The 19,102-nt window shown below is 38.5% G+C and overlaps 3 protein-coding genes and 1 long non-coding RNA gene across 9 annotated transcripts; 2 read left to right on the top strand and 2 right to left on the bottom strand.

Annotated features, from left to right (window-relative positions):
* Positions 1–82: 82 nt before the first annotated feature.
* Positions 83–7,424, bottom strand: LOC116711004 (uncharacterized). Its single transcript, XR_004337148.1, has 5 exons — positions 7,281–7,424; positions 6,541–6,663; positions 5,369–5,543; positions 4,798–4,969; positions 83–2,194 (listed from the first exon to the last, which is right to left on the bottom strand). It is a non-coding gene; the product is annotated as an uncharacterized LOC116711004 (long non-coding RNA).
* Positions 3,071–5,656, top strand: fkbp11 (FKBP prolyl isomerase 11). The gene is made up of 6 exons (XM_032550363.1): positions 3,071–3,468; positions 3,554–3,616; positions 4,885–4,972; positions 5,086–5,119; positions 5,229–5,299; positions 5,405–5,656. The coding sequence occupies exons 1-6, from the start codon at positions 3,340–3,342 to the stop codon at positions 5,611–5,613; spliced, it is 594 nt and encodes a 197-aa protein (XP_032406254.1). The 5' UTR covers positions 3,071–3,339; the 3' UTR covers positions 5,614–5,656.
* Positions 7,425–9,135: 1,711 nt separating the features above from the next.
* Positions 9,136–9,991, top strand: LOC116710408 (40S ribosomal protein S26; the record flags this gene model as incomplete). The annotated part of the gene is made up of 3 exons (XM_032549430.1): positions 9,136–9,331; positions 9,614–9,744; positions 9,893–9,991. Coding segments are annotated over 3 exons (363 nt in total), but the record flags the coding sequence as incomplete, so codon positions are not given.
* A 975-nt stretch (positions 9,992–10,966) lies between these two features.
* Positions 10,967–18,637, bottom strand: LOC116710985 (zinc finger protein Eos). 6 transcript variants are annotated; one of them, XM_032550338.1, is made up of 8 exons: positions 18,523–18,637; positions 17,555–17,612; positions 17,357–17,461; positions 16,996–17,250; positions 15,721–15,888; positions 15,477–15,626; positions 15,139–15,270; positions 10,967–13,646 (listed from the first exon to the last, which is right to left on the bottom strand). In XM_032550338.1, the coding sequence occupies exons 2-8, from the start codon at positions 17,592–17,594 to the stop codon at positions 12,772–12,774; spliced, it is 1,725 nt and encodes a 574-aa protein (XP_032406229.1). In that variant the 5' UTR covers positions 17,595–17,612; positions 18,523–18,637; the 3' UTR covers positions 10,967–12,771. The 6 variants fall into 6 exon arrangements, with proteins under 6 accessions (XP_032406229.1, XP_032406231.1, XP_032406233.1 ...); XM_032550340.1 differs by having other exon boundaries at positions 18,574–18,596; XM_032550342.1 differs by lacking the exon at positions 18,523–18,637 and adding an exon at positions 18,290–18,481 and having other exon boundaries at positions 17,357–17,457.
* Between the last annotated feature and the right edge of the window lie 465 nt (positions 18,638–19,102).

Here is a 19,102-nt window from a genome sequence, read left to right on the forward strand (position 1 = left end):
GTGGGTTATGGGTCTTTATGCTGTAATTGACTGCAACATGTTGATCCCAGGCATGCAAAAAACACTCCATGAAAGCTCTGGGTGTGAGATGCAGACTCATTTAATTGTGAAGTTAAGTGAAAAAATTTAGAAGACCGGTTAATTTGTTTCAAATCTGCAGAATTAATATTACACAAGAATTACTCTGTTCTTAAAGCCATTTAAAGTTTTGCTTTAGAATATAGCATTGCAAAATTTAACAATGAGAAACTGCATGAAGGGGGGTTTGAACAGTTTAAAACAGACAAAGCTGCAGGTCTGTGGGTGGCATAATCTATTTCCTATTATTAACTGATGCACATGTAAATGTAGCAATTAAGTCAGATCATAGATCTAAAATATAAACAAGTAGCTCTACCTTCATACTTCTGAGTAGTACTGTGGTTAGATGGGGGAAGTAGGTTTTATCACCCAGATGAGTCATGAGTTCTTATCTTGCAGCAGCACAAACTGTTTTCAGGTTGTCTGGTTAGTCAGACATGTTTAAATAAGAATAAGTCTCTGTCTGTTAGGAAGGAAATCACTCTTGGACATTTCTTTTGTTAAATTGTTTCGTGGAAGCACAATCTTTAATATTTAGGTTCATCTTGGTACTTAAATGCAACAAGAAAAATTGTATGAAACATGCTCTACGCATGTTTAGATGTTTGGCTTCAAACACTCAATTTTTCCTAAAACTCCTGGCACAGACTCAAAAGTTTTTGCCTATTACGATTTATCAGGAAAAACAGTTCTTGAGACAAATGTTGTATGTTCTAGGGTCTTTTGGATTAGATCTGCTAAAAGTAAAACTGACACAGATTTGAAGGTCCAGTATTCTAGAAGATGTCAAATATGACATTAAGCTAAAATGTATGAATGTGTAGGAACTCCATAATCACCACATGAGCCATGGGGAACCTAAAATATGTGGCATTAATCGGGATTTCTTCTTTCAGAAGGACATTCATACTGTTGCAGTTCATAAATGTATTGGATCTGCAAGCATTGAAGGGACTTCTAGTTAAATTGTAATTCATTCTTTAATGTGTTACTTGTTGACATTTAGCTACCTGGTAACAAGTGCTTCCTGCAGGAAGGTGCAGATGCTTGATATGTGAGTCATAGGTGAAGAAAACTGGACTCGTCATCATAAGCAGTTTCCAGAATGTCTCTAATCTGTGAGAACAATCCATGCTTAATGTTTAATAATATTTTTTGATTCTTAAAAAGTTTAACGTTGAAGAGATGCAAAGGTGTCATATTTTTTTTCCAAGAATTTGCTAACAGAAACAAGAAAAGCCAAGAAGTCTTGTTACATCTTTTTCAGTCAGCGCAATTTCTTATTAAGAAGGTGAAACATTTGCAAACGAATGAATTGCAGAGTCTGTGCCAGAAGAGCTGTTGAATGGCTGTGTTTACAACAATAACCTTTGCATGTTGCTTCCTGCTAGCAACAAATATCTCTCGCTGTGGTTTAACTGTACAAAACCCAATTAAGTTCCTGTGATTAAGTTCTAAGTTAGGTAGACTTTACAGGCAAATAATATTTTTTTTAAATAACTATGATGAAACACTGACCTTCATAAACACCAGTTTCTCATTTTTGTTTTGAAGCAGGTGGTGTAGTTCATTTTCAGAAATATCCCGTTTTAAATCATGTGACTTTCAGGAAAAGGCAAACTCAGCCGAACCTTATGATTGCTTGTGGCAATAAAACTATATATTTTAGTAGGATTTGATTTAATAGACTAACACAAAATATCAAATATTTGTGAAGTGAAAGGCAAAGGATACATAATTTTCTTTGTCTACTTTCCACAGGATTTTTTTTTTTTTTTACAAAAAGTGACGCATGGATAATATTTCCAGGTCGTTTGGGTTACCAGCTGTGCACATCTGTGAGCTGAAAATTAAAAATCTACTCTGCAACAGCTAAAACTCAATCACACTGGATGTAAAGTGTCTCTAAAGGTCAGTAGTTAAGTATTGCTCCATATTCTCAGTTGGATTAATGTCTGGACTTTGACTAAGCCAAAAGTATTCATACCCCTGGCAGGTTTAGGTTTAAAGTAGTAATAAAAAAGTAGTCCTTTTTTATTTTATTAACATGTTTTTCTTGACTGTAGGTTCTGTTATCATTTTGAAGTGGTCCAGCTACAGTCTCAACTCTGATCTGTGGAGGGAACAAAACATTAGGATAATGACAAATAGTACTGCCAACCTCCAAGACACAGAGCTCATTATCAAAGATACATAATCAAAATACCCATACAATCACGCAAAAATATGTGCAGCAGTTTCATAAATCATTTGACTGAATGCATATTTTTTCATTGGCTACTGGGAAGAGTATAAATGATTTTCAACATTCTATTATTCATTTAAAATATGTTATTTTTCTTAAACTTATACTTCTTTTACATTGTTCTATTATCTTTTGAGAGATGCCTGTCTCATTTCCAATCAGAAACTTACTTGTTGAAAGAAAATATATTTTACATGTTTAGTCAGCCAAGCATATTAATAATTATGGGCTTAACTCCATGTGTTTGGATCAGTAGTAATCTATGCCTTTTTTAAGGAACTATATGGTTTAAACTATTTATCATTAAAATAATTAGTTAGCTCGGTTCTCAAACCTTCTAAATATTTGTATATATTTATATTTTTGAAAAACTAATTCCTTACATAACTCGGATCCTCCCCTGACTGCATTGCAATAGACGAATTGCTCATTCTAAAGGACATTTGAGAGGACTGCAAAACAGCGAAGCTCAAACCAGTCAAACAACAGAACTACTGGTCCTGTTCATGACCGTAACTGTGGTTTCCAACATTTTCTTGGTGGTCCTAACCCATTCACTAACTCTTACTGGAGCCTGCTAATGACGTGTTCATTTCAATCAGGTGTGTTAAACAGACAGGAGTCTCCGAAAGATTACGCTCTTTCTTCTGAGCTCAGCCAAGTGGTGTGAATCCCAAGAAAGTCTTGGAATTCCCACCAGTCGTCGTGAGGGAAGAGCTGAAGCAGAGCGCCGCTGCCCCCTAGCGGCTGCGCGGAGTCATTCTTCCGCTTCCCTCCCACGGCAGGCAGATGGGATGCTGCTGGAGGAATTTTCAAGGCGGGCTCTTCGTGGAGAGACCCAGGTGTTGGGACAACATCCACGGGTGGCTAATCACCACAGTGTTACAACACCTCAGCATTATCTGCTGCCGAGCCATTTTGGACGCACTTATCGACCAAACAGGCGTTGCAGCTCGATATTTTCTCTCTGTCCGCTCTGCTGGGTGCAGAAGAAGCCAGACTGAAGTTAGTGGATGGCCGCGGCTCTTCTCCACAAGTCCACAATGAAGACACGGGTTTTTCTCCTGGTGCTTGCTGTTTTCTCCTGTGCACTCGCACAGGTTGAGGAAAGTGAAACGGATGAGCTGCAGGTCGAGACACTGGTGAGTATTACAGTGTAGCAGCAGGAAATGCTATAACGCAACACCCTGAAACAAAATAACAGTTTCTGAACTCTTCATGCTGTAGGTGAAGCCAGAAACTTGTTCAGTACTCTCCACAATGGGAGACACGCTGCAAGTCCACTACACAGTAAGTCAATCAGACACTCAGCTCTTCTTTATCCCATAAAGCAGCGAGCCCGTGTGTATTTGGGGAAGGAACCTATTTTATTTAATTTTTTTACAAACAACGGCAGAGACGAGCCCAGCTGATGACGAGGGCAGATGTTGTCTATGTGGCACCGTCCGCATGAACCATGTGGATCCCGCAGCAGCATTTCCATACAGCGGCTCAGACTGGGCGATAAAAAGCCTCAGGCTCGGGATTTAGACTCACACTTTGGACATGATGTGGTTTTACGCGTCTGTGCTTCATGTGACTTTACACGGGAACCGATTCGACTTAGATTTTTACTATGAGGCATATAGGGGCGGTGCAACACGTCAGCATAATACCAGCTCGGTTGGACATCGCTTTCATTTTATTATAGTAGAAACATAAAAATGATGGCAGCGATTTATAATGTTCAGTATAATGTCTCACTATATATATATATATATATATATATATATATATATATATATATATATATATTTAAAATATAGTTTCAACCCTATCACTTGGGTAGCGGTGTCATGGGTGAGGCATTAGTGGAAATTAACACGTTGGTGAGAAATACTACATATGGTACTGTGCCATTTAATATTATGCATCTATTTTCCCTTAATAATACAAATAACATAGATTATTATAAAATTGAGAAAAAAGGAAAATAAAGAAATCAATAAAATCTCTCCCAAAATTTAGACAAATTTACTTTCTTTTTTTATTATTAAATTGTGAGCTGGAGGTTGAAATTTCCATTCATGTCATAAGTTGAATTTTCAGTTCAATACATATCTATTGCTGCAATAGCTGCAATTATTATTACTTCTAATAGTAATAATATTTTTTATTATGAATAGTCATAATAATTGTGATAATGATGATTATTATTATCATTAATAATAATTATTAGTATTACCATAAATACTGAATAAGGCATAAACATGGTGATTTTTGTTAAAAATCCTTTAAGATAACCACATATCTGGTCTAAAGATCACTGATGTCTTTTTTTATCTTACATATGTTAGTAAGAAAAATGTCGAATGATCTCTTATCAAAAGTAATGGGACCAAAAATCTGTTTCGCATGACAATTTTGTTTATATTTAGGGTTATTCATATATTCTGTTACAATTAATTGCAAAACCTTAACTGATTACACACCTGGTGCGAGAAAAAACAACAGCCATCAACTCTGAAATCTTGTTTTTTCTCTTTCTTACTCCTGTTCCTGTTTCTCTGGTTGCTCAGGGAAAGCTGATGGATGGGCAGTTGATCGACTCCTCGCTGTCCAAGGATCCTCTCGTTCTCGTGTTGGGGAAGAGGACAGTTATTGCTGGTAAATTAACAAATAATAATGATATTAATAATGCAGCTTTCCTGCAGCATCAGTGGCACTTCATTGAGACCTTTTATTTCCTCATAGTCAGTGTTGTGTGACTTTCCTTACAGGTCTGGAGCAAAGCTTGATTGGTGTCTGTGAAGGGTAAGTCCCACAGGCGAGAAAAAGCTTTGATTTTTGTCAAAAAAGAAGAAAACATTTTATAAATGTGTCCAATGATTTTTGAGAAACAAATTTGTTTTCCCGTCTTCAGGCAAAAAATAAAAGCCACCATTCCTTCTCGCCTTGCATATGGAAAAAAAGGATACCCTCCTACAATTCCAGGTACCCAGACCAAACAATGACAAATAAAAAGTAACGATGCATTTTATTAAGTCACTTCTCTGTACATACTTGGTGGATGACAGCAAAATACTGCATCTGTCGCAGGTGATGCTACGCTTGAGTTCGAGGTGGAGGTGATTTCTCTCTCACCGCAGGCGCAGTGGCAGAAGATCATCAACGACGTTTTCCCCCTGGTGTGTTTTGCCCTAGTGCCCACGCTGCTCGGCCTGGTGGGGCTTTACCTCTACAAAAAGGCCAACGCCCAGAAGCTCAGCAAAAAGAAGTCCAAAGATAAGAAGAGCAAGAACAAATGAGGTCCTGGCAGGGAATTTAATTTAAATAAACTTTTTCAAGGACTTTGTTGTTTTTCGCCTATTTCGTACAGAACACCACTTTGTAAGCACTTTGTGAAAAAACAATATCCTATAACAACTATGTCAAACATGTTTTTAAAATTAAGCCAAAGCTTTACAATCTTTCCCAAGATCCTTTGGGAAACAGTCTGTTGTCTGACAAAAAGAAGGTGGAAGCCTCATCCCTTTACTTCTGCTGTAAAACTCACCATTTTATAAAAGAGCATCATTCTACAGTCAAACACAGTGGTGGCATCATGGTGATCTGGGACAGCTTTGGCTCTTGGTGGATCCATGAACTCTGTTCTTCTTTATAAACAGCTGATGGTGGAATGTGCGGCCATCGGTTTGTGACTTTAACCTCAAGCTAACCTGGTTTTGAGGCAAAAATGCAGCAGAACGATGATCCAAAGTACGACAGAAAGTTCATCACTGAATGGCTGGAAAAATAAACTTACTGGCTTTGGAGTGGTCTAGTCAAAGTTCACATTTTTCCTTAAAAAATCTGTGTAGCCTGATATTAAAATCAGTTTATCACAAAAAAGAAATACAAACAGAAAAAAATAATTTAAAAAAAATCTGAACAGAAGCAATACTTCTTCACAGCACTATGTTCCATAAAAAGAAAACACTTAACTACAAAATCTGTAACAAAAATCACTTTCAAAGCGAATAAAAAGCAGCAACAACCTGGTTGCCTAATGGTTCACACCCTGTCTGAGAAGGATTTCCTGACATTTGGAGCATTTAGCAGAGTTTGCAAAGAGGTTTAAAAGGATCAAAATCATCTCTTTGGACAAAAGGTGATGAGTCAGGATAAGGATGTACCCCTGTTCACAGAAGTATAATATGTAATGCTTGAATAAACGGCCGTCTTCAACAAAATACCTGGCTGGGGTTGAAGGAAGAATTGCAAAACAGGATCCTCGTCTTGCAGAGAAATCCTGAGCTGGGTAAGATCTTTTGTGTTATGGTCCGTTGATATCAAATTGGACTTTCTGGGCCTAAAACCTGTTTGGCAGAAATAAGCAAAAAAAACACAAAGTGTCAGCAAAAGAATACCACATCCACATTAAAGTACGGTAATGGCAGCACACATTATCTGGGATTACTGCTCTTCAAAGGGAGAGGGGAGTTTTGTTAAAATCTTTAGAAGTCCACTAAAACACTCCGATTAAGAAGTATTTTATGGTTTCAAATTTGCAGAGTGTCTAAGTGCACTTAAAAAGTCAACAAACAAATGATTCTGTGGCGGATAGAATGTATATATTTCACACCCGAATACTCTTAATGTGAAGGGGAGACGGTGAGGTGAGAAGACACCAACGGTTGGAAGACATTGAGAATAAAACAAGACTCAAATTATTTTTTCGTCTTTTTCTCCGGACTTCCACATGGGTGACCCCGAACATCTGAACAATAAAACTGTTTTTTCCCCCTCCCCTCCGGGGGGTCTTTTGCGGGCTCTAGTGTCCCTTATATGAAAGTAGGCTGATAGGAAAGGGGGAATGTCGCCGGGTCCGGGAATCGAACCCGCGACGGCCGCGTCGAGGACTCAAGGCCTCCAAACGTGGGTGGAACCACAGCACGTCCCTGAACTTTTTTTTTTTTTTTTAACGAGAACTCACCAGATGCTGCCGCCAGCTGTGTGGTTTCGGACCCAGTTTCTTGCCAGGCGGCCGTTACTTTTGTTTTTGCTGCCGTTATCAAGCTTCCAGAGTTCTGGCAGCGAAATGAAAGGAGAATTAAAGTTCTGGTATGGGTGCCTGTGGGGACAAAAGGACTTGTGAATAGATTCAACTAAAGACAAACTAATACAACTGAATTAAAATGCGATTCACTGAGTTTGACTGTCAGGGTGTGTGACGTCCTCTGTAATGCTACTGTATAATAATTAGAGGTCAGCATTGAATCATTTGTGCACTGTCCAGCAATTAGTGCAGGGTTTAAATCGAGAAATTAATGAATGTAGAGTCTTAAATCACAAATATATCTGTCGGTGTGTGAGAATGGGTCACGGAAATGAATAAATCATTACATCTGACCAAGGACAACGATTGCACAAGTTATATTAAATCAAATGCAAATGACTTATACCTTGCAAAACAAGATTAAGAACAGCCTAATCTCATATATATAGACACAAATACACATATATATGAGGTGATACGTGAGATATTTTTATTTTAGACATCTTCTGCTGTAGACGGTAGATTTTACTCTAGGTTTAAATCAGTCAGAGGGCGGAGCGGACGGGTTCTTGTGTCGCCGTGCAGCCTCTTCCGGTCCTCTTTCCAGCTTCCCGTGCAACATGGTGAGTGTGTGCTACCGACGGCGGCATTTCACACACATAATAAACTCGTATTTTAATCGAAATGTGTGGCGTTCTGAACACATGTAAGCATTTTTAAACCCATAACGAATACACGACACGTCGAACAGGCTATTAATATCCATCAGAACAAGTAGAAAAAGAGTCGGGGCCTAATGCTAACCGTTAGCAGGCTAGCCGTTTTGTGCATGTGTTCGTTGGGCTGGCTAACGATAAAAGTAGCTGCTAATGTAAACTGAGACGAGCTGCAGCAACATAAATTTGGCACGAAAATTTGATTCTCAAGAGCGTCAGTTCATTAAAACGCTAAATTGACAATACATAGATGTAAAAATGCCTCTTGGCAGCTAGAGGTTCAAAACCCCGAAGCTAACCCAGTCGGGTAACTTACCGCATCCTTCATAAAACGTTTTAGCCCTAATATCTGTTTTAATTCAACACACCTCTCTATTATTGGAGGTTCACAATGACATAGTTTGCATTCCCGAGTGTTGTGAATTGTACTACACATTTATATCTCAAGGTTTCAAACGCAATTTCATTTTCAATCCATCATAAGAATAAGAGATGTACTATTGTCTATGCAGGGAGGTGACCTTTAGCATTTAGCTTATTTGTAACAGATACGCAGTAAGTATTTTAAGAATATATGTAGGAAAAAAAAACACTTTTTAAAATGTATTCGATACCAAGATAAAGACAGCTACAGAGCTTAAAAAGCTGATATTCTGGGGTAATATGTTCCTTAGCTAACATTGAAATTTGTGATAAAACCAGCCAAAATACCAAAACAGTCTGAAATTCAAAACCTTTAGATGTCATGACATGTTAAAATTTTGGATTGTCCTGCCTTTTCAGATATTGTCAGTAAATTGAGTTGTAGCAGTCCTCTTAACTAACATAACTACCAAGAATTTATATACAGACAATCTCATATTTTGCAACACATCATTGAATAAAAAGATAGCAAACCGTCTGAGCGAAAGTGTTATTGAATAATCTATATTAGTGAACAGATGAAGAAATGTGGAGATGTTTCGTATTGGTATGTTGTGTACGGAAACTCGAGAAACTTGCCGTTTATTATTTTTGCTTTATTGTCAAATGAAAACAGTCACCTGAGTTTAGTGTGTGTGTTTCTTTTTTAACATTGGCTCTGTGTGTTACAGACCAAGAAGAGGAGAAACAACGGTCGTGCCAAGAAGGGCCGTGGACATGTGCAGCCCATCCGCTGCACAAACTGCGCCCGCTGCGTCCCCAAGGACAAGGCCATTAAGAAGTTTGTCATCAGGAACATTGTGGAGGCAGCGGCTGTGAGAGACATCTCAGATGCCAGCGTCTTCGACTGTAAGTGTCCTCTCAAACAAAATGCCTAAAATTTCAGCAATGAATTAAGAGTAAGGATTTGGATTTTTTTTAAAAAGAAGGGAAATCTACATGGGTTACATAAGACAGAAAATGTTTGATAAAAGCTACACTTTAGGTTTTAAAATGTTAAGTTGAAAGATCAGATTTGTGTACTAATGAGTGACATTTACCAACCATGACCTGACAGCTAAGATTAACAGATTTTCATACAAAAAATTTATTTTTTGTATTTTTATATTGATGTCATTCTTCACTTTGCAGCTTATGTTCTGCCCAAGCTCTACGTGAAGCTGCACTACTGTGTCAGCTGTGCCATCCACAGCAAAGTGGTGAGGAACCGCTCCTGTGAGGCCAGGAAGGACCGAACCCCACCACCAAGATTCAGGCCCGCTGTGAGTTTTTCTCCAGACTTTATAAGTCTGACTGGCTCTGGAATAAGCCGGCTTCCAGATTTAGACTAAAATAACTTGGTTGAGATGAGCTCACAAATGTTTGTAGCGGCTCTTGTGCTAACATTTCTGTTTTTGTTTCTCTTTACAGGCTGGCGCACCAAGAGCTCCTCCAAAACCAATGTAAAGTGAAATCTGAAGATGCTGTGTTCCTGAAAAAGAAAATTAAAACATCTTTACAAAACTTGAATCAGTGAAACTCAGTCTTTTGTTTTTCTAGGAAACACAAATTAGATTTTATTTAGGGTAAATGCTTACAGTACAAAACTTACAGCAAGTTCAGATTGAGTTAAGCAAATGCAAAAGTACATATGATACATTTAAAAAGCTGTAGTTATTTAAAGCAATATTGAGAGGAAAAAGATTAAGTTAAACATTAAAGAAGCGTCACAAAGATCACTATAGTTTAGTAAATATAATAACTTGAATTGATGTATTTATTAGTGAGTTATCTAGAACGTTTTTGGGTTTGCTCAGGAACAAATAGCTTTGGAACAATAGGACGGTCAAACTTGTGCCTTTAGTGGGTAAATATAGGATATGGCACATTGTAAATTTGAGAGCCAAGACGATTCTTTTGGATTTTTTTATAGGATCAAAAAATATGAATAAGCCAGTAGTTTAGAAAGTTGATCTGATCAGAGTTTGGGATAATTAATCTGGACCAAAACAGCATTTAGTGTATAAAAGACAGCTGTTAGAAAAATAAGACTTCCAACTAAAGGCACAACATTTATTTCTACATTTAAAAAGTTTTTGCATGGGGGGCTTAAATGAAAACGCAAAGGGAGACCTCGGGATTAAATGCTTTTGCTGTACAAATATATTTAAGATGAACACTTTAAAGTCAACATTCTTAACAATGAGGTCACTAGGTGTTTAAATAAACTGCAGGAATCTATAAATTTCAGAAAACCTCTTCCCCATATAACACTATCTTCAGGAAGGCAGGATATTGTTCACTGCTCAAGAATGGGAATTTTATTTCCTGTCAAAAGAAAAATGTATGTGAATTTAGACTTGGAAATATTAAAGTGCAATGTGACTCAAGTCTGTTTTAGCAGAGATATGTGCTTAGTTAAAACTTTCCTTCCAGATTAAATGAGGTATACGTTTACGTCACACAGTTTGAAAGAACTTCCACAAAATAAAGTGGAGATGAGGATTATAATGTCCAAAAGCCTTTAATAACAGCAATAAACAGCCTTTTCCCAAATGTACAAATGTCTGAATTTTCCTCTCGCTGCTATAACCAAGGAAAAGTGCTTTACAGTAGCAAACAAGTGGTTCTTTGGCCCAGTTATGAGGAAATTATTTGGTGCCACACTGAACCACACTAATACCAAACAAACACGTTGCCTTAAACCGTTATTTTCAAACATTTTATGTTTCAGAACGTCTGCATATCTAAACAACTGTTAAAACTGCAAGAATCAATGAACTGGGATCAGTAAGACAAAACAGGAACTGTTCACAACACTGGCACAACCACTAATATTCATTTAAAGCCTAAAGTGGCTGAGTGGGCTCAATTTAGTTCGTCTTAGAAAAGTTTGAACCTGGAAATAAGAAAACTAATGAATGAAAAACTGACGAGGGAATAGACTCGAACCATGATCACAAGGTTGAAGCCCGAGTCAGTCTTGAATTTTAAGAACATTTTTCATAACTGTTTATTTTAAGTGATATCAATCATTCCTGTTAACTCGAGATTCAAACTGCCTTCTGGGCAGAACATTGCGCTTTAACCACTAAAAGGTCCAACAACCCTAACCTTAAATCTTCAACTTTCATAATAGAATATCAGGTTTAGTTTTGCTAAACAGGGTAAACATTTGCTGAAAAGCCACAGAGAATCTAAAATGCATGAAATACTAACAAAAATAAGAACGCGAGTGTTTAAATCATTCTGTGACATCCTTCTTATTGTGACATCCAGAAAGACATGAAGTCTAGCATTTCCAGCCTGGGGAACAAGTCAAAGGCATAATACAATGACAGAACAACAAACTCATTTTAAATACATCATAAATAGATTTGTTATATATTAGTGTTGGATCAGGTCTTAATTTATTTTTCAAAGGGAAGTTCTGAACTCAAACTCTGGCAGTGATAACTAAACCCCGCTCCTCTTGAGGCAGAGCTTTCAGCCGGTTTTTCCTCACATTATTTTTCAGAGAGGTGCAGAACATTACTATATTTCTATAAAATAATTTAATATAATCAGATTTCTGGCAGGTATCAGTGCAAACAAAACAGTCAAGAGACGAAAACAGATTCATACATTATTCCTCAAGGCATCGACAGACAAAAACAAGGGCCTTCGTTATTCACTTTTACAACAAAATTGAGGGCCCCTCAGGGTTGTTCTCTCACACACGCCAATACATACAAACACAAATCTCTTCATTTCACCTCTTGTAAAAACCAAAGTGCATTTCTAATATAATATAAAGGACAACCCCTTCCAATGTTTTACTTTAGCTAACATGGACTTGGTTTTGAGCTTGAGTTGTACTTTTTGAAATAAAGCAACTGCACAGGATTCCTCCAGTGTTAAAGAAACGTAAAAGAAAAAGCATAAACTTCGAATGAAGCATTCATTTCTTTAAAGATTTCACCATAGCCTTTCCCGTGTTAATTCTGATGAGGATTTGTCTACTATAATTTGTGCATGCAGTCTGAATCCTGAACTTTGGTGCAAGGCACGTCTGTGGCTAAAAGAATGCATTTCGTCCTTCTACACTTTGGTACACCTTTAATGAAAATGTACTTTAAATACTTAAATCACTCATAAAATAACTAGAAACCCTATTACAATTTTGTGCCAGGATCTGAAACATTCAGGAGCGGCTTCTCGCCGTCGGTGACCCCTTCAAGCTCATGTGCAGATCAAACCAAGCCAGGTCCTCGTCTGAGTGGAAGGGGGGGGGATCTCTGTATGCACAGAAGGGCGTCCAGCGATAAACCTCAGTCTATAATGTGCTCGCCGCGGACAATGTGTGAAGAAAATTCGTATCTGTCCTTGCTGCGGTAGCCACAAATGTTGCACTCGAAAGGCTGTCGGAAACCGTGGCAGCCCATGTGGATGGTAAACATGACGTGGTCCAAGAAAAGCACGCGGCAGTGCTCGCAGCGGAACGACCGCACAGCCCGCCCTTCTGCATCTACGACCCGGAAAGCCTCCCTGGAGGTAGAGGAAGGCGCCGTAGGTGAGCTGGAAGTCGGAGCCGAGGCGGGAGGCGGAAACGCTGGGTGTCCTCCATCTTCTCTTTCCAGCTCCCGATCTTTGGCTCGGCTGGGGCTGCGTCTCTCCCGACTCCTGTGGTGTGAGGTGGGAGGAGGTCTGGCGATGTGTTTGCTGGAGTGAAGGAGCTGATGCCCGTTGTTACTGGGCAACGTTGGGACAGGAGCTGTGCTGTTGCAGGGCTCGTCCGGCATGCTTTCCGTGTCTGTGGAGTCCTGGAAACCATTGCTAGGCGACGGTGCATGACTTCGGCCAGCAGGAAGGTCTTCGTGACCCTCTGCTGCCTCCCTCCCGCCAACAACAACAGCTCCCAGCCCAACTCCGGTGCCCGTGCAATCCAACCTCGGGCCCAGAGCAACGGAGGTGTGAGGGGAGCTGAGGCTCGGCCGGAGTTCTTTAAAAAAGGATGGATGAGGGGGAGGAAGGTGTAGAGGCCTAATGGCATCTGATAATCCTCCTCCATTACCTGCTGTGTACTCTGCAAGGCTGGCGAAGTGAGGTTCTTCCAGGTCCCCAGCTTGCACATCCTCGCCTTTATCCAAGCCAGCTGTCAGGTCATAAGGTGCATCCGCAATGTTGAGGCGCATGTGCTTCTGTCCTGCAACATAAAGACACACACAATCTCATGATATAATATGCAGTTCCATCAAATAAGTTATTACCGAAACTTTTGATGCATTCTATGCAATGCTTTACAAAAGGATTTATATTCCTGAAAGACTTTTGTTCCTAATTGTTTCTTATTACAGCCTTAAGGATGACTTTTTCTGGCTGGATGATGTGATAGACCAAAACAAGCAAAGGCATATTTGTGCAGGGGAAAAAGAAGACACAAGGTTTTCATAATTTTTTAAAACAAAAATCAGAAACGTGCGGCGTGCATTTGTATTAACCCCACCTCAGTCCATGCTTTATATAAACACCTATTGCTGCAATTATAGCTGCTAGTGTCTTTCTTCCAATTAGCACAGCCAAAGACTGAAATTCTTGCCTATTCTTCTTCACAAAACAACTCGAGGCCAGCCAGATTGGATAGAGAAGGTCTGGGAACATTAATTGTAAAGTCTGCTACATATTTTCAATTGTATTTAAGTGTAAATTTTGACTAGACTACTCCTGAATCATTCCATTGTCGATCAGTCTGCATGTTTAGGACAGCTGTCTTGAAGGGAGTTGAACCTCCGTCCCAGTCTCAAGGCTTTTCCAGCCTTTGAAAGGTTTACTTCCAGGACTGCCTTGAATTTACTCTGACCAGCTTCACTGCTCCTACTGACGCAAAACATTTCCACATCATCATTCTGCCACTAATATGCTCCCCCACAGGGATGGTATGTTTAGGGCTGTATGCAGTGCTAGCTTTCTAGTTTTGTTTTTTAGTTGACTCTCCTAAATGTCTTGATGCAAACAGTAAGCTGTGGCTCTCTGCAGCTCCTGCAGAGTTACCATTGACCTTTTGGCTGCCTTGCCGAATTATAGCCTTTTTGCTCAGGCAGACAGTTTAGATGGTCAGTTGTGCTTTTGTGGGTTTTCAGAAGTGACATATTGTTTTCTCTTTGGTGATGCCGGATTGAACTATGCTCTGTGAGGTATCCAAAATCTAGAATATTGTTTTTCAACACAACTGCAGTTTACACTTCTCTGCAACTTACTCCTTGACCGGTCTGCTTGTCACACTTTTCAGATCTTTACTTGTATAAAAGTTCTGAAAAAAATGCATCCCTTCACAATGTTTTGCTATTTTGTGTTGATCCATCACAAAATCTCAAGTTGTTGGTTTTAAAGTGGAGCTGCACAATATATTAAATTGAAGTCGTCATTGCAATATCAACTGCGTGGATGTGATATAAATATAAATAAATAAATCTAAATTTGTTTTGCTTTAGTTAAATCACTAAAGTCCTTCCTACTGCACATAAGTTTGACTACTAGAAACAGAATTGGGAAGCTACTTGAACCCTCTGGGAGAATAAGTACAGAGGACTGGTAATCCCATCAAAAAGGCAGATTTGACTACCTGAATTTACACTTGAAGCAACGAATATTGCTTTGTTAAATCCCTAAAACCGTCCACACTGAGACTAAATGCTCACCTACAAATTTTTGTGGTGTGGATCTTTTGCGTTTAGTGACGCTGTTGGCGAGCCGATCGATAAAAGCCATCTTGTCTGAGGACGGCTGCAGAAGAGAGTCTGGTACAAACTCTAGCTCTCTCATCTCCTCTCCTGGACAGAGTACAAACAAACTGTTACGTTATTTTAAAGTTTCGTCATAACTCAGACAGCGTTTCTTGTGAGTCCTAGTTTGCCGTGGAATCTAAAACCACATTTTGGGATTTCAGGCAATTATGGAAGGAGGATTGTGGTCATCAACTTGTAAAGGAGTTTTTACGGTCACCATTCTGTAAGAGGAATGAGTGCCAGTACTATACCTAGATTATGAGCACTGTTTGTTGGTTGTGACTCCAGACTTTGTAGGTAACCATGACAGCGCTCATGGTGTTCCTCCAGGGTGTTTTGCTGCTTGTAACTACGGCCGCAAAAACTGCATTTATATGGCTTCCCTATGGTTGGAGAGGACACTGGAGGTAGAGGAGGAAGACAGTTATAACGCAGACTGATTGTAAGAAAGAAAAGAACAACAAAACACACTTATCAGGTATTAAATTGTTCTACCTGCATGAGTGCGTAAGTGCCCAGTAAGGGCATCTCTTCTTCGACAAGCATAGCTGCAAAAGGGACATTTAAACGGCTTCTCTCCTGAGTGCAGCTTGATGTGGCGGAGCAGGTTGCCTTTTTGGGTGAATGAGGCGCCACATTGGTTACACTGAAATGGTCTTTCCCCTGTGAATTGTAAAATAAGTTAGCACATGTTCTCTTCAAACAACTACATGGCTTAGTGCATTGTGTTAGTCTACTTAGACAAGAACGCAGGATTCCTGAGGATCTTACATTCAAAATGTAGAACATTTTCAGACCCAGAATTACTCGTTTTCTTTTATCAGTTGTTTTCATTTTTTATATTTTAGACATTTGAGTACTAAGAATTCACATTATTATTATCTTTATGTACCACTGTTTATGAAATTAGGCAACAATGACATTTGCTTCTGATTCAGCGCTGTAGTAGTGAATTGTTTCACTGATTTTTCTGCTTCTGCACCAACTCAGAAAAATCAAAGATCCTTATGTTTCACAAATTTTTAAAAACATATTGTAAACTTTTTAAAGCTTTTCTTCAATTAGTCTTTATTTTTACCTGGAATAATCCAATTAAGATTTAAAAGCTCTTTTGCTAGGAAGTCTTGGCCACAAAAGCACAATAATAGACTATTAATGTTATCACAACAAGCAAAAACAGACAATACAAGAAAACTAAGTAAAAGAAAGGGGATTTTTTATGAAATTGCTACAATCACTAGTTGTTTTCAGTAACATCACATGCACATTCAGTACTCAAAAGTTTATGAATGTGATGTTGTTTGGCATCGTAGCTCCATGTAAGGAAGCTGCTTCGAATCCTAGCCTAAACTGAGTAATAGTTGGAAAAAAAACCCAAAACTATGAAATTGTCCTTTTTTCCATTTTAAATAGGTATGTATTTATGTGTGGGGTCTAAGTCAGAAACTTGAAATAGAGAAGGCTAAACTTTTAACTAATGCAGCAAATCAAAATTAAAGGACATTAATTCAATATGGTTTCAATGTAAAAACCACTTCCATTTTGGAAAATTAGATTTTTTTTTCTCTTTTAGAAAATAGAACAGGTAATCATGTTTAGAAACTCCAAACTTTTTTCCACTCCTATCCACACTTTAAAAAAATATATAATAAAAAAACAACTCCATACTTTTTAAAATGGTATAAATCCAGCAAATGTCTTAAATTGTTTACACATGATGTGCTTTTTTTATTCTTACTTAAATGTTTATGGTTTAAACACATTAGTCACCTGTATGGCTGCGTTTGTGCACCATGAGAACATTAGGCCCGATGCAGATCATTCCACAAATGTCACACTTCAGCTTTCCGTTCGGCAGTCTGGTGGCTCCAGGTGGCATGGTCTCAGGGTTCATGACTTCCCTGTAGCCTCCACCAGACTCTGATCCCTGTCCTGAGCCTCCATCATCTATCCGCTCTATTCTTTCATCTTCATTATTGCGTCCTAGGTCTTCATCACTGTACAACTCCACTTTAATAGAGTTGGCTGCAGAGGCACGAGAAAAATCAGACAGAGGAAACATGACATTAAGTGATCAATCTTGTTTATTGAAATGCACATGTAAATAAGAATAGTTTAACGTCCCACTCACCACTTAGAGACCGTCTAGGAGAGTTGTTCTTGCTATTTGGGGTGCTTACATTTGGACCTCCAAGGTTCCCAGAAAACTCTCTTTCCAGTGATGACTCCCCACTACCTAAAACCACAACCATAATAACTCTGGAGTCCCACATTTAACAAGCATGCCAATGTTAAACAACATGGTAGCTTCTACTACATAAACCTTTACCTGAAATATAGGCTCTGCCATTACAGTCATCAACATCCATACTAGTTCAAGCTGAATCCTGAAATTATATTTAGGTCAAGTTGAGTACTTTCTCAAACATAATTAATCTCTGAACACCATTGCATGTCAAACACTATCCGTATCTGTTTAGGAAAACAGATACAGATTACAATTGACCAGTGAGTTAAAGAAACACAGAGGGCAGATTTAATCTGGCATTTCTAACACTTCACTGCAACACTCCTAAAGCACACAGTTTCTGTGCGATGATTGACGGATGCACTTTAAAATCAATCATGTTTGTAGATTAGTTGATGTGGATCAATTAATCGCATTAGAGTAGATTACTGGCAGCTAGGTTAGGTCCACTTCTAACCTTACCAAACCAGACAATTAGAACCAGCAAATGACAACTTCAAAAAATAAGCTCAAAGTTAAGACAACCTATTTTAGAATTTATTTGTGTCTAAATAATCTGAAATCCCGATCACGAACCAGAAAGACAGCGTTTACATAACGGTGAGGGTGAGGTAACCTAAGTTTATGGCCTTGGTAGCTAACGTTAGCTTACTGCATGGGATGGAAATTACCGTTTGTCAAGTTAGCTGAACTCAACAGCAAGACGATACAACAGTCTGACATCATCGACAGCCTGATAAAAACTCAAAGAACAATGATGCTAGTAAGAAATATAAGTAATGGCGCCAGGAAGTAGCACTAGGTTATGATACTAACTGGGTAGATGTCGCTGAACTGAACACACTACTCGGCTCGACGTCATGTTTGAGGCTAGCACAACAAACAACCGTTAGCCTGTCAGTGTTTCTTCAGCGGTTGCTATGGCAGCCGCAGCCACACCAACAGCTGCAGCTAGTCAGTTGGTGGTTTGACTGTTTCAACACGGCAAAGACTAACGACTATAAATACCTCTCAAAAGCTGTCCGATTCTTAAAAACTTGGTAAATTACCTGTCTCTGTCAAGGCCGTTTCATTGAGGTAAATCAGATTTTTTTATCTACCTGTTTATGACGGCAATATTCACCGGAAGAATAGTTATCTAGGTTGGGATAACTTCCGGATCACATTAGGCACGTCACTTCAGAGCAAGGCATTTGTTGACTTTGTACACATTTTAAATATACATTTTATAGTTTCTCTACTATCACAATCAGTTTAAAAAAAGAAATTTCTTTGTAATTTACATTTTAATTTTAGATAGAAATTACATTTCGAATATCAATGAAATCATTTGTATTGTCTAGCAGCTAAAAAGCTTTTTGTGTATATTTCCACATGTATTAGTGTTTGTGGCAATTCATTTTTTGCCATAACTCAAGGTCTTAACTCGGAATGCTTTCAACTGCTCACTGTAATCATGAGCTTCCTCTACATATTTTTTTTGGTCACATTTAATTGTTTCTTCGAGCCAGTTTTAAAGTCAGACAAAAATAACTACCGTACCTTCAATACAAAATGCCATTTTCAAATGATTTCATTTATTAAGGGAAAACATTGTTCAAACTAGCCCTATTCAAAAAATGATTCACT

The sequence above is a fragment of the Xiphophorus hellerii genome, chromosome 20 (genome assembly GCF_003331165.1).
Source record: "Xiphophorus hellerii strain 12219 chromosome 20, Xiphophorus_hellerii-4.1, whole genome shotgun sequence".
Taxonomy (NCBI): Eukaryota; Metazoa; Chordata; class Actinopteri; order Cyprinodontiformes; family Poeciliidae; genus Xiphophorus; species Xiphophorus hellerii.